The sequence below is a fragment of the Pieris rapae genome, chromosome 12 (genome assembly GCF_905147795.1).
Source record: "Pieris rapae chromosome 12, ilPieRapa1.1, whole genome shotgun sequence".
NCBI classification, from domain to species: domain Eukaryota; kingdom Metazoa; phylum Arthropoda; class Insecta; order Lepidoptera; family Pieridae; genus Pieris; species Pieris rapae.
In genome coordinates, this window is record NC_059520.1 from 5,310,846 (window position 1) to 5,323,485 (window position 12,640).

Below are 12,640 nucleotides of genomic sequence, written 5' to 3' on the forward strand. Positions count from 1 at the left end.
AGAAGGAGTGTGTGTCGGTAAAATCGGATGTACCGTAAAGCGCCATCCCCAACCATTAACTGAACCGTCGCTAGTGAACCTCCAGCGTAATTCATCACCTAGACAAAAATAATTTATAAATGTTTTTGACGTGACAACGTCTTATAAATTGGTTTGCCGGGTGACACTTCAAGAAACTGCGTTACGCTCCGCTCACGTTATGCGCTCACAATGAGAGCGAGTGAGAGGCACGCGTCCCTTCCACTCGGGCATGGTTAGCCCGCCTAAGAGCGAGAGAGACAGACATAAAAAGTGAAAGGCACGCGTCCCTTCCACTCGAGCACAGTTCGAGATTCATTGTATAAATTAATGTTTTAAATATAATTCTTTGTATAAATAAATGTTTTAAATTGTTACTATTATTTCATCCTTCTTCCTACTATACGAATGAATATTCACATTAAAATTATTTTACCACTCAAAGTCGTTGTCACGTAAAACTTTCGACCGTATACCGACTTTACAGGCAACCAATTTTTTATTGTAATTTGTTACATTGAACTTCTATAAAATCTATGCATAGACTGACTGAACAATGAATTTTAAAGAATTGTTGTTTATTAAATTTAAACAGCTGAAATTTAAAAATGTGCATCATCGTTCCCACTTAAACATTTTTATAACGAATATTACAAGAATATTGCACTATACCATTAACAATAACTTCTTGTGCCCAATCAGTGGGCTCCCTTCCAGATCTCGTAGCCAAAACTCGGCCAGCTGCATCAGATATTGTAAGGGGGTCGTTTCGTCGCTCCGTAGAACAACCTTGTTCGAAGGAAACTCTGAGAGAAAAGGCTCCGGGGATTTTAACTACGCCTGTAAAACACAATATATAACTTTGAGAACGAAAATGTTATGATCTCATAAGAATTGAGATTCTACAATGACCTATCCTTTATACATATAAAAAGAAAGATCGGAACTGCGCTATAGAAATAAATGCTACTTGATTTTTTCTATAATCATTACAATTATCCACACATGAATTTGGTTTATTCATTTCGTAGACATGTCGTTCTGACATGTCTAAAAATGATTGCTGTCAGAATTCTATAGAATTAAAAGTCAGAGTATAGGTTATTCTCACATTAGATCTTAATTTCATGTTTTCACATGCACAGTTTTCTTGTCACACAGCGCATACTGATTATTAATAGAAATGTATGCATACCTGATATATCAGTATCATCTGCATAGGGATGCGGGCTATCAACGGTAACGGGCAAGGGAGGAGAGCGGGCGCCCCCAGCCGCGGCTTCTTCGAGCTCACACACACACACTTCCACTACCATATCTGCTATGCTCGCAGATCGGGCGCACAAAGCTATATTCACAATCAAAGAATAAAACAAATATAGTATGCTCAGTGTCTAACCTAGAATTATTATGCTAATCCTTATTAAAAGGATAAAACAAGGTGGGGATTAAGAGAGAAAACGGTCCTCATTTGATGAAATATGGATAAAATTATCTTATATATAATTTGTAATCACGACGTTTATAACCGATTATGTATAAGCCTATGTTATTTTTGACGTGACCACGTCTTATAAATTGGTTTGCCGGGTGACACTTCAAGAAACTGCGTTACGCTCCGCTCACGTTATGCGCTTACAATGAGAGCGAGTGAGAGGCACGCGTCCCTTCCACTCGGGCATGGTTAGCCCGCCTAAGAGCGAGAGAGACAGACATAAAAAGTTTATTTCATCCTTCTTCTTACTATACGAATGAATATTCACATTAAAATTATTTTACCACTCAAAGTCGTTGTCACGTAAAACTTTCGCCCGTATACCGACTTTACAGGCAACCAATTTTTTTCATAGTAAATAGGTGATAGAAGCGATCTTAGAGTATACAAACACTGTTTAAAATTAGCAAAATTGTTTTTATTTTGAAGATTAAAAACCGTCTACATATGCAACGAAAACGTGTATAAATTAAGATTGAAATACATACCCATGAGAACATCAGTGATAACTTTAACAGCATTATTTGCATCAGGGATCCTTCCAGCTGCAGCCAATTTCAAAAGATCCACTAAGGCCCTCGCATCGGATTCGCCAAGTTGTGACGTGAAGTCATCTAATTCCACCTAAACAAATATAAAAAAAAATCAATTACCCATTTCAGATTATATACATATGTAGTTTTAGTTAAGTAACAGTTCCATCTCTGTCGTATTCATTCAAGTCTCTATCAGAATAAGATATGCTTTCATTTTTTAAGAAAGGTACTACTGTTAAAATATCAATTAATCTCAAAATATTAACCTTGGGAGCTTCAGATTGTTGAACTGTCATCGTTGCTGCTGCAACTGAGACAGCGCTAGAAGACATCACAGCCGAATGCCGGGATGATATCGAACCACTCAAAGGAGTGCTCGCTCCACTCTATGGAAAAAATAATATGCTATAGTAAAGTAAATAAATATTTGATTTCTATAAAAAATAAAATAATGTTAAAAGTTGTATTATGAACTTACATACTTATGTAATGTTGATCATGATATTGGGCGAGGGCGGAGTTATAAAATGAACAAAAGATTTAAAAGGCGATGTAAGCAAATTAAAGAGTATGTATGTGCTATTCGCGCGAATCTCAACCCTAATGTCTTCAGCTCCGCACAAATAGATTTTTAATATGTGCCCATAGCCGTTGCCTTTGCAAATATACGGCCTCAGGTCAAAAAATTAACAATGTGTGACCAAAACAAGAGCCTGACAAAACAAAAGACTGATAACCTATGGGAATTGGCCTAAAAATAAAAAATATCAGCTTGAGGGTTTTAAGTAAGGACAGCAAAGTTCTATCATGTAACCCTCTGTGATCAATTAAAAGTTAAAAGGAAAACTTGTATCCTTTTAAATGTCAATGTGTATGATAATTGTTGAAAGTATCAAAATATAGAAATGGTACAAGTGGCGCCATCTAGTGATGATTGTGTCAAAGTGTATTGTATCTGTGGTCTATTGTATCTGTGATGTATTTTAAATAAATAAGTCGTTCTTTGTCACTGAAAGTGTGCGCGTTTTATTTGAGGTTATGGGCCCAGCACGCTTCCACTGCGCTATATAATTTAGTTTTGCTTTTTAATATTAAGTCAACATTTTGAAAAATCATATCACCGGCAACGTTGCTCTATCAGCCGGTGCTTCTCCGCCACCAGTACGAGCATCTGCTTCCGTATCATCTTCTTCAGTCTCCAAACCTACTACTGGAGCATTTGTGCATACTTCGTGTGCTCTCAATGCTTCGACAAGCAGACAGCGTGCCTATAAACAAATTAGCATTAGTACGAACCATTACAAATACACGTAAATTATAATTACGATTTTTGTATAGTAATTAAATTACTTAAATAATGTTGATATATGTAGAATACACCAGTAAAATGACACCTTTATTTATTTACTTGAAAAATTTTTGAGTCATATATATATATTTCTTTGTTATGGATTGTTCTCAATCCTTATCTATATAAGTATTTTTCCTCTAAAAAGACACAGATGTAAGAGGTTTAAAGTTTTTAAAGTATGTATATAGAATATTTAGATTTTATGTTGAATTGACGTTTTGAAAAGGTTTTGTATATTTTGATAGACATTTATAGTACCTGTGTGATGTGTAAAGCCAATAGAATGAGGGATAATGCATGTTGAACAGCAACTGGTGGCTCCAAGGTCAATGCTGCAGCTGCGAGGGATGGTCGCGCACTTTGTGATTCTTCTATGTTATTTTCTTCAGCGTAAAGCCCTGGGAATATAAGCATGTAAAAATCGATGTACTCTTATAACTTAGATGTTTTTTAACCAGAGTAACTTTTATCCTGAGCATTGACCTCACAAGTATTAATTTAAATCATATAATTTTATTAAAAAAATTATGTCATTAAATTCCATATACGTATATGAATGATGAAATTCCTTCTAAAATATCATCTCATAGATGTTTTTATGACATTCACATAAACCATGGCTGTATGGATTTTACACATCTTAGATATGTGTAGAATACATATTATATAAAATAGAAATATGTGTATAATAATAGAAAGATATTTGGATATTTATGTTAGTATCAAGTACGCACACAATTCTCAAGTATTGATAAAATATATTGTCGCTTTTACTTCTCTGTGAAATAGAGCAGATACGGTAAAATCATAATTTTATTGTTTCATCTTACCAAGGCTATGAGCTCCAAGTGGATCTTTCAAAGATGGGAACGGCAATGGAGCAACATGGGGCGTAGCAACATCTGCTTGTAAGGGAGGACGAATCGCCCAAGCGGCAGAGTGCGAGGAGCCCGCAGCTGCCCTTTGAACACCTTCGACTCCCGCGACTAAAGCCGGTCGACGGTTCACACATGTTGTACCGTTACCTTGTTGACCGTGATCGTTGTCGCCCCACGCCCATACCTGCAAAAATCCCTTTTAGTATAAAAAAAGCATAGCATATCGTACTTGATCAATAAATAGAGATGTAAATAAACATCTCTAAAACTACATCTAACTGATAGTTTCATACGGATGCGTTAAGTCTAAATGAATTTAAAAACACGTTCTTTTTATTTTGCCGGATACCAATTTGCACTCGAAAAGCATAACTAAAAATACTTCTTAAATTTCATGGTATGTTATAAGAAACGAAAAGGATTTAATTCAGTACATATTTCATTTACATTTCGTAGTTGAAACATACACAAACCTCAACTATCAAGTTCACAGACAAAGGGTTTATCACGTGGACTTGCAATGTCTCTAGATTTTTCCACCAGATCGAAACGGTGTCGAACCTAGACTGAGCAGTCTAGAACACCGTACTACAAGGACCAAGCAATGTGCGAAAGAGACAAAGAGTACGGGCGTTCTAGAATTGTGCAATCGCTACTCAGTAGCAATGCTGCCTAGAAAATTGTCGAATATCGTTGAAGAATATTCCCAGGCATATATAAGCGAGCCGAAACGCGACCGATTAATTCAGTTAGAAGCGTGCGTTATTAAAGAGATTTATGACAGTATTTTGTTTTGCGTGTAAAAAGTGAATTTTTTTTACGACAAATTTTCGGTTTTTTGTGTTTTCAAATTCCTTATTGATTTTATTAAGAAATAAAGAGATCTACGGTATTTTCTATCCGATCCCCTAGCTCGTTACAATATTCTAACCTGATTATCACTAGTAACAGCCAGACAATGTAGCGCCCCGACAGCTACATGAATGACCCGCTTGCCACGTAACGCCTCAACTAGCGTTGGGCGACGGACGTGTGCATCACACCCATGACCCAAACGGAAATAGTCGCCTTTGCCCCATGTCCAAACCTAAAAAAATAACAACAAAGAATTATATTTCTTCGTATTTTATTTATGAGTATTAGGTTATTTACTAGGAATTATGAAGTAATTACACTATAACAATAACAATAATCACTACATAGTATAAAACTAAGTCGCTTTCTCTGTCCCTATGTCCCTTGTATGCTTAAATCTTTGAAAATACGCAACGGATTTTGATGCGGTTTTTTTTAATAGATAGAGTGATTCAGGAAGGTTTATATGTATAATAACATCCATTTAATAATGGAAAAGTACTGTTATTTTTGAGGTTTCTAATGTGATGTCGTAAATAATTAAATTTTTTCCGCTTACATTGTAAACGCAGGCTGAACCCTACGAGTTTTATCAAAATAATGTACGTTATAATGTAAGCATTGAAAAGGTCTACAGAAAAGTCCATGATGGTATATGTCTATCTCTTATGGATAAACCCACAATAATTTTTTTTTGTCATTTACTTTTTACGACAAATAATGGCTAATTTTCGAAGCGATTTTGACCAATACAGCATTAATCCTTAACCAATTAAATACCTTGAATACATTGTTCATTTAATATAGATCTATACAGCCCATTACAGCTTATTTAGCAGCGATCGAACGCGTATATTATCAGAGCTTTACAGCGACGGAAATAACAAAACATAATAAAAACCTGCTTTTCATCAACATTGCACCCGTGCGAAGCTGGGGCGGGTCACTAGTATTTTATATAACGCTATAGCTATATGCTATAGCTTACTTCACTCACGGTTGTAAAAATTTTTTATTTTCGTTAATCTTTGTTTATTTTCATTTTGTTTTCGTTTATTTTCGTGTATTTTCATTTATTTTCGTTTATTTTCGTGTATTTTCGGTAATCTTCGTGTATTTTCGTTAATCTTCATGTATTTTCGGAAATCTTCGTTTATTTTCGTGTATCTTCGTTAATCTTCGTGTATTTTCGTTAAACTTCGTTTATTTTCGTTAATCTTCGTTTATTTTCGTGTATCTTCGTGTATTTTCGTTAAACTTCGTTTAATTAATCGACCACGTATATACAAATTTAAGAAATGACTGTTTTCATATGGCATTTATTGAGAGTGGAATGTCTGACCATAGGCAACTTTCTTAATACTCCTTTTGTAATATAGGTCATGAGCATACCCTACATACACACCTTCACGTACTTACCCTCACTAACATACCATCACCTACAGATGGATTGTATACCTACAGGTTACAACATAAATTACCAGCAAATCGATATATTGAATGTGATAAACAAAAACTGTCATATCTTTTACTAATAATGGCTTTGTTTGTTCCTTTATATTCAATATATATTATAATCTATCAATAAATCAATCTTAGATAGAACTTATAAACTAGAATTTAGTATGAATTTGTGATTTGTAAAATTGTGCTTTATGTTTATATTTGAATGTGTATTGCGTTTTGGCTTTTGTGTATAAAATAATTATTTGGATATTGTTTGATGAGTAGCTGTAGGAATACTAAAATAAAATAAATAAATAAATCACACAACACAGCCAAATAACGTATCACTAAGTTAAATGTATTGAATATTTTTTATTGTTTTGTTGCCTTTTGTAAAAGTTAAACCTTTTTGTATGTAAATATCATGTGTATGGAATACATATCATGTGTATTTGTGTAATAAAATTTTATCTGAAATACTTTTCATCACATCACATTCACAGATCATGTCCAATAGCCCATTTTTGCATTAATAACAAGTCACAAAAAGGCAAGTAAAATAATCTCGGAATTTTCTCACCTCTCCATCACGTGTTAACGCCAAGCTGAACTGAGCGCCACACTCCACTTGCACGACATCCAGTGTATTTAATCTCTCAACATTCATCGGTACAGCGCAACCATCTGAGCCGCCACGACCTAGAAGGCATTAAATATTTTTTAATCCAAAATTAAGTATTCATTTATGACACTAAGTTATAATAAGAATACTGAATGACTTACGGAAATAATAGAGAATATATACCTACTGAATAGAGAGAAGGTATACAAAATATTCTAAAAAAAATCCGTGTGGGTAGATTTATTAATTGCACATGTCAGTACATTAAAATTATAATCATAGTCAGTACATTAAAATTATAAAACATAGCACCATACCTATACATATTAAATTACCTAATTTTCCAAAATCACCATCGCCCCATGAGAATACTTTTCCACACGCGGTGAGCGCTAGCGTTTGTGCGTCACGTGATCCACATGCCACTTGGATCACTCTGAAACTGGCTAACGCCTCCACCTAAATATCGAATAATTATTTTACATAAGTCCTTTAAAAGAAATAGAGACAGAAGTAAACGAAATTGTTATTACCATTTTGGGTGACAGCTGCGTATTATCGTCTCCGTGTCCCAATCTTCCATACTCTCCCATGCCCCAAGTATACAAGTGCCCTCGTGCTGTAACACACGCGCTGTGAGCGGATCCGCACGCAATGTTAACGACTCGCTCGCCCGCTAGAGATTCTATTAGTCGAGGAGATTCTAAAGTTAAACGGTTTCCGTGTCCCAATTTGCCATCTTCTCCTTCACCCCAAGAATACACCTAGAGTATAGTAAAAAACAGTTAAATATGGTGCAACAAGAACTAGCAAATTATATATTGATAATATGATAGCAATTGATAATATGATTGACAATTTTGTGGTCAACGTTAAATCATTTGGCGCCTCTTTGTTTTCCGAGTTTAAATGTCACAATTTTCGAAACTTTTCAATATTGTCGTATCAGTTTCGCTTTGATGAACTAAACACAATTATGTATTCAGAATATCTATACTAGTTGTGAATTAGCAATCTCTAGATATTTTGACTTGTTTTTGGTCATTCTACACAACGCCACGTAATTAATGAAAATAGTTTTTCGTGGTCGTCGGATTTGTCGTATTTTACGATCGCTGCCTTAACTATTGGAGATATATATGAATAAAATAATTTTTATATTATACTAATAACCGTAATAATCGCCGAGGAATTTATTGCACAGATTTAACAGAACGAGAATGGACATTTTAATATTAAAAATAGTCGATATACCTTTCCATCAGCAGTGAGTGCCAAAGCGTGTTTTCCGCCAGAGTGTACCGCGACTCGCCTTACGAGTACGTGTGAGAGGTACGGATTTGCTCGGGGCGTAGATACATTGTTACTATGCCCTAAGCCTAGCCGGCCATTGGTGCCTTCTCCGCATACAAACAGCTAGAGAATTAAAATAAACGATAGAATTATAGAAGGTAGTATGTCGTGTTGTTAAGCAACCAAACATTTATAAATAATAAGTAAAACAAGTTTTAGTGTTTTAAATAAGATACTTAAAGCTATAAAAAGTAAAAATGTGTATACCTTTCCATCGTGTGACACAATGAATAATGTTTTAGAGCCACCGGCAATGTGCACCGGCCGCAAAGCACTTAGACCCGGCGAGAATATCGGTACTTTCACTTTTGAACCTTTTACTCCTCCTAACTGGTCTTTATCGTTGAGTCCCCATACGTATACCTAATTTAAATAAATGATTTATGGTTTTCAATTTAAATTAAAGTTTTCTAGTGAAATATTATTTTTCGGTAGACATGACTTAAGCCGTACGAATAACTCGGATAGCTCTGACTAACAAGTTAATTTGTTTTGCCTAGGGCCCAAAAATCGCACAAATTGCAAGAAACATTTACCATAAAAGGTTGGTTAAAATTTTGGAATAAAAATTTCCATAAATAAATATATAACTATAGTATTTCTATAGGAAAAGAATTTGCGTAGTTTTTGGTGCACTTACTTTTGGACAATCTGGTTGTACAGATGGTACGTTGTCATCAGTGGACAAAGCACCTGTAGGCGGATCTTTCTCCATCCAATCCTCGGCAATAAAGTTCATACTCTGAAAATTTGTTAGCAAATACTTTATTCATTTCTTTAAATTCCATTTACACAGTTACACAGTAATAATCTCTACTATTTAAAGTACCCAATAACCCAGGAATCGTACTTTCAATCTGGTTTAATTTGGATACTTAAGCATTTATATATACTTTTATAAAATAAAAGTTTAACACTACTTACGGACAATATATCGGTGTAAAGTGGATTAGGTCTAAATCCAGTAATGTAAAGACCATAGACTCGACAATCAGCATTTACGTTGCGGTTTTGTTTTATCCCAATTTCGATGCATGGAAAAAACTGTAATAATAATATTTCATTTGTATAAACTTGCTTTTTTTAATAAAAATCCCGAAGTATTTGGTTTAACTCTTAATAGAATCACTCAACACAATAATGTTCTCGTTTGAATCCGTTTTAAAAAATATCGTAAAATATGTAAAAAAAACTATTATCTAAAATATTAACACATATTCTTTTAGAGTTCTTAGAAATATGGTTCTATATTTACCCGGGTGCAGTCCGATAGTAACTGTATCTGAGCTAAATGTGTAGGCGGTCTATCTCTTGAGGGCGGCGCAGGCGCACAGGGCACGGCCGCAAGTGACGCTAATGTGGCATCTTCGAAGCTGGAACCCGCCCGAACTGATAACATTGAGGGAGCGTGCACACCGCCTGCCACGCCCAACCCTAATCGACGTATACGTACGCCACTCCGCATTTCGATGCGAATCCAATGCTGAAAAGTTTTTAGTTGTAAATTATACTTTGTTAATATTAGTTTTTCTTTAAACGAAGAATATCATAAAAATAACTAATAATGTATATTTTAAAACAAATCCAAATTTTAAAGTGCTATGCCAATATCATTAAGAATAATCAAAATTTAATGTATAACAGAATAGTTAAGTTTGATAACTAATGCAGTGAAAACTACGACATTTAAAATATTTTAGTTTTAAGGTTCTTTTCCGAAGTATTAGGAAACTAGTAACCTGTCCAGTGCCAGTAGAGCTCTGCCAATAGGTGTGCGGCTGCGAGTCTAATAAGCGACGTGCACCTGCACCTGAACGACAAGATGAAACTCGCGCCGCTCGTACGGCCCCACGCCACCCTACTGTAGTGCCACCAGCACTTTCACCCCATTCCGCTATCCAAAACAAATATATGAGCTTATATTGATTGAAAATTTATTTTAAAGGGCGCAAATATATAAAAACAGCTTTTTCAGTATTCAAGACAATATCTATGGCATCTCTCTCTCTAAAATAAGATTTATCTTTAAAACAAAATATATCGCTACCATTTTTGGAAAACTTCACCAGACCATAATCCATAGATTGACATTACCGTTGCAATTTAATGAAACAGAAGGTAAATAAACTAGAAACTGTATATTTTATTATTGTTTTATAATTAAAGGATTTAATTAAAATAAAACACTTACATTGATCCGTCACTAATTCCATTTCACTGACTTGACCAGTCCAGCCAGGTTGTTGAGGAAAATCAACTGTTAAGTCGCGACCATTGCTGGATATAGCTGTTTATAATGGGTAATAAAAACGGTTAATTACATCAACTGTAAAAAAACATCACAATATAAAGAACTTTTTGCTAGTCTTACGCCTAGTGAAATCAATATCAATGAACAACGGCCATTACTACGTAGATGTCAAATAAAACCGGGTGCTGCCGTGGATTTTAATTATAAAATAAATATATAATTCTTCTATAAATGTATGCGACGCATATGTAATGTTTTTCACTAGTCATTCATGATCTAAGTAGGACAGGAATTTAGCTACTAATATACACTTAACTAGATTATTGAATAGTATTTTTTTGCTTTTAAGAAATCTTTTATACAGTAAATAGTACGAGCGAGATCTATTTAGTGACTCCTTGAATAACAAGGACAAATGAATATAATAACACTTACTTATATTTTTGAACTGCGTCGTAATATTAACAAACCTGTAACGGTGCCCACACTGGAGTGATCAATACACCCCCACTTATATCTTGGTTGCGTGACAGCTGAACGTACGCGTACGCGATCGCCTGTGGTAAACGGCGGAGCGCCCGATACTACTTCAGCGTTAAGCGCTCGAATACCCGAAACACGACCTAGACCACGCCATTCGATCTAAAATAATTACAGGATTTATTAATTTTTTTTTAAATGAACATGGTCAGGTGCTGCAATAGTTGTGGTTTAAATGGTGATTTTAATTTGAAACATTCGTTCAGTAAAGTTTGTGAAGAAATTTTATAATACCCATCGAAAAAGGCCACAATACAATTTATAACTAAAATTAGCTTGCATAGATTATGGGAATAGTAGTTTTTAATACAGTTTAGTTTAGTCCCTGAAATACGCCACTTTTTCAGCATCTGTATTAAAATAATACATTTCATGGAAAATAATAAATAATTTATCAACTTACATGTAGATACACGTTTTGCTTAATATCACGTTCAACCTTTTGCACTTGCCCCACATCACCCAAAGCGATCTAGACAGAACACATACTTACTACATAATATATTTAAATCATTTATAGTATACATTTTATGGTACACTTTACGCTTGAATTACTTTGAATGGAGGATTGAAGTATTGCCAAATTATATTGTGAAGCAAGTGCCCTATAATAAAATGCTTTAATTGTTGATATAAAAGTTTGTATATTAATAAATTCACTTACATTTTCAAAGGCCTTGCAACACCGTACCGTCATTCCGGGTGTTATGATATCTGATAAGTACTGAGCGTATTCGTCCTCAGACGCAAAGCAACTTCTCCAACGGTATGGCGTCTGTTTCTTCTCTTTTGACTGAGATTTGGGTTCAAAGACTGAGTCGTCCATACCATGCTGTGGTAGTTCTAAGAGGTATGCTACTAATGCTTCGACAGATGGTAGACTTGTGCCGCCTATAAAAAAATTAAATACTTTATGATTACGGTATAATAAAGAGCAGTGTTGGCATCGTGGCTTCAGCGTGCGACTCTCATACCCGAGGTCGCAGATTCGATCCCCGGCTGTGCACCAATGGACTTTCTTTCTATGTGCGCATTTAACATTTGCTCGAACGGTGAAGGAAAACATCGTGAGGAAACCGACATGTCTTAGACCCAAAAAGTAGACGACGTGTGTCAGGCACTGGAGGCTGATCACCAACTTGCCAATTAGATTTAAAAATGATCATTAAACAGATTCAGAAATCTGAGGCCAGGACCTAAAGAGGTTGTAGCGCCACTGATTTATTTTTACGGTATAATAAAACTTATAACTGGCGTTATAAACTAAAAGAAGAAGAAAAGTCTAATACTGTAAA

The 12,640-nt window shown here is 34.9% G+C and overlaps 1 protein-coding gene across 1 annotated transcript in view; it reads right to left on the reverse strand.

The window, feature by feature from the left end:
• The window catches only part of LOC111004313 (probable E3 ubiquitin-protein ligase HERC2), a 48,708-nt gene that overhangs the window by 11,596 nt on the left and 24,472 nt on the right, over positions 1 to 12,640 (reverse strand). Inside the window, exons 47-68 of the mRNA XM_022275308.2 lie at positions 12,010 to 12,236; positions 11,749 to 11,817; positions 11,276 to 11,447; positions 10,746 to 10,841; positions 10,294 to 10,448; positions 9,810 to 10,037; positions 9,479 to 9,598; positions 9,195 to 9,296; positions 8,762 to 8,917; positions 8,456 to 8,617; positions 7,735 to 7,965; positions 7,537 to 7,660; positions 7,160 to 7,278; positions 5,210 to 5,365; positions 4,231 to 4,462; positions 3,659 to 3,798; positions 3,171 to 3,317; positions 2,316 to 2,435; positions 2,002 to 2,137; positions 1,214 to 1,366; positions 691 to 858; positions 1 to 98 (exon numbers count right to left, since the gene is read on the reverse strand). Coding sequence (XP_022131000.2) covers positions 1 to 98; positions 691 to 858; positions 1,214 to 1,366; positions 2,002 to 2,137; positions 2,316 to 2,435; positions 3,171 to 3,317; positions 3,659 to 3,798; positions 4,231 to 4,462; positions 5,210 to 5,365; positions 7,160 to 7,278; positions 7,537 to 7,660; positions 7,735 to 7,965; positions 8,456 to 8,617; positions 8,762 to 8,917; positions 9,195 to 9,296; positions 9,479 to 9,598; positions 9,810 to 10,037; positions 10,294 to 10,448; positions 10,746 to 10,841; positions 11,276 to 11,447; positions 11,749 to 11,817; positions 12,010 to 12,236 — 3,311 coding nt within the window. The remainder of the gene's footprint in view (positions 99 to 690; positions 859 to 1,213; positions 1,367 to 2,001; positions 2,138 to 2,315; positions 2,436 to 3,170; positions 3,318 to 3,658; positions 3,799 to 4,230; positions 4,463 to 5,209; positions 5,366 to 7,159; positions 7,279 to 7,536; positions 7,661 to 7,734; positions 7,966 to 8,455; positions 8,618 to 8,761; positions 8,918 to 9,194; positions 9,297 to 9,478; positions 9,599 to 9,809; positions 10,038 to 10,293; positions 10,449 to 10,745; positions 10,842 to 11,275; positions 11,448 to 11,748; positions 11,818 to 12,009; positions 12,237 to 12,640) is intronic.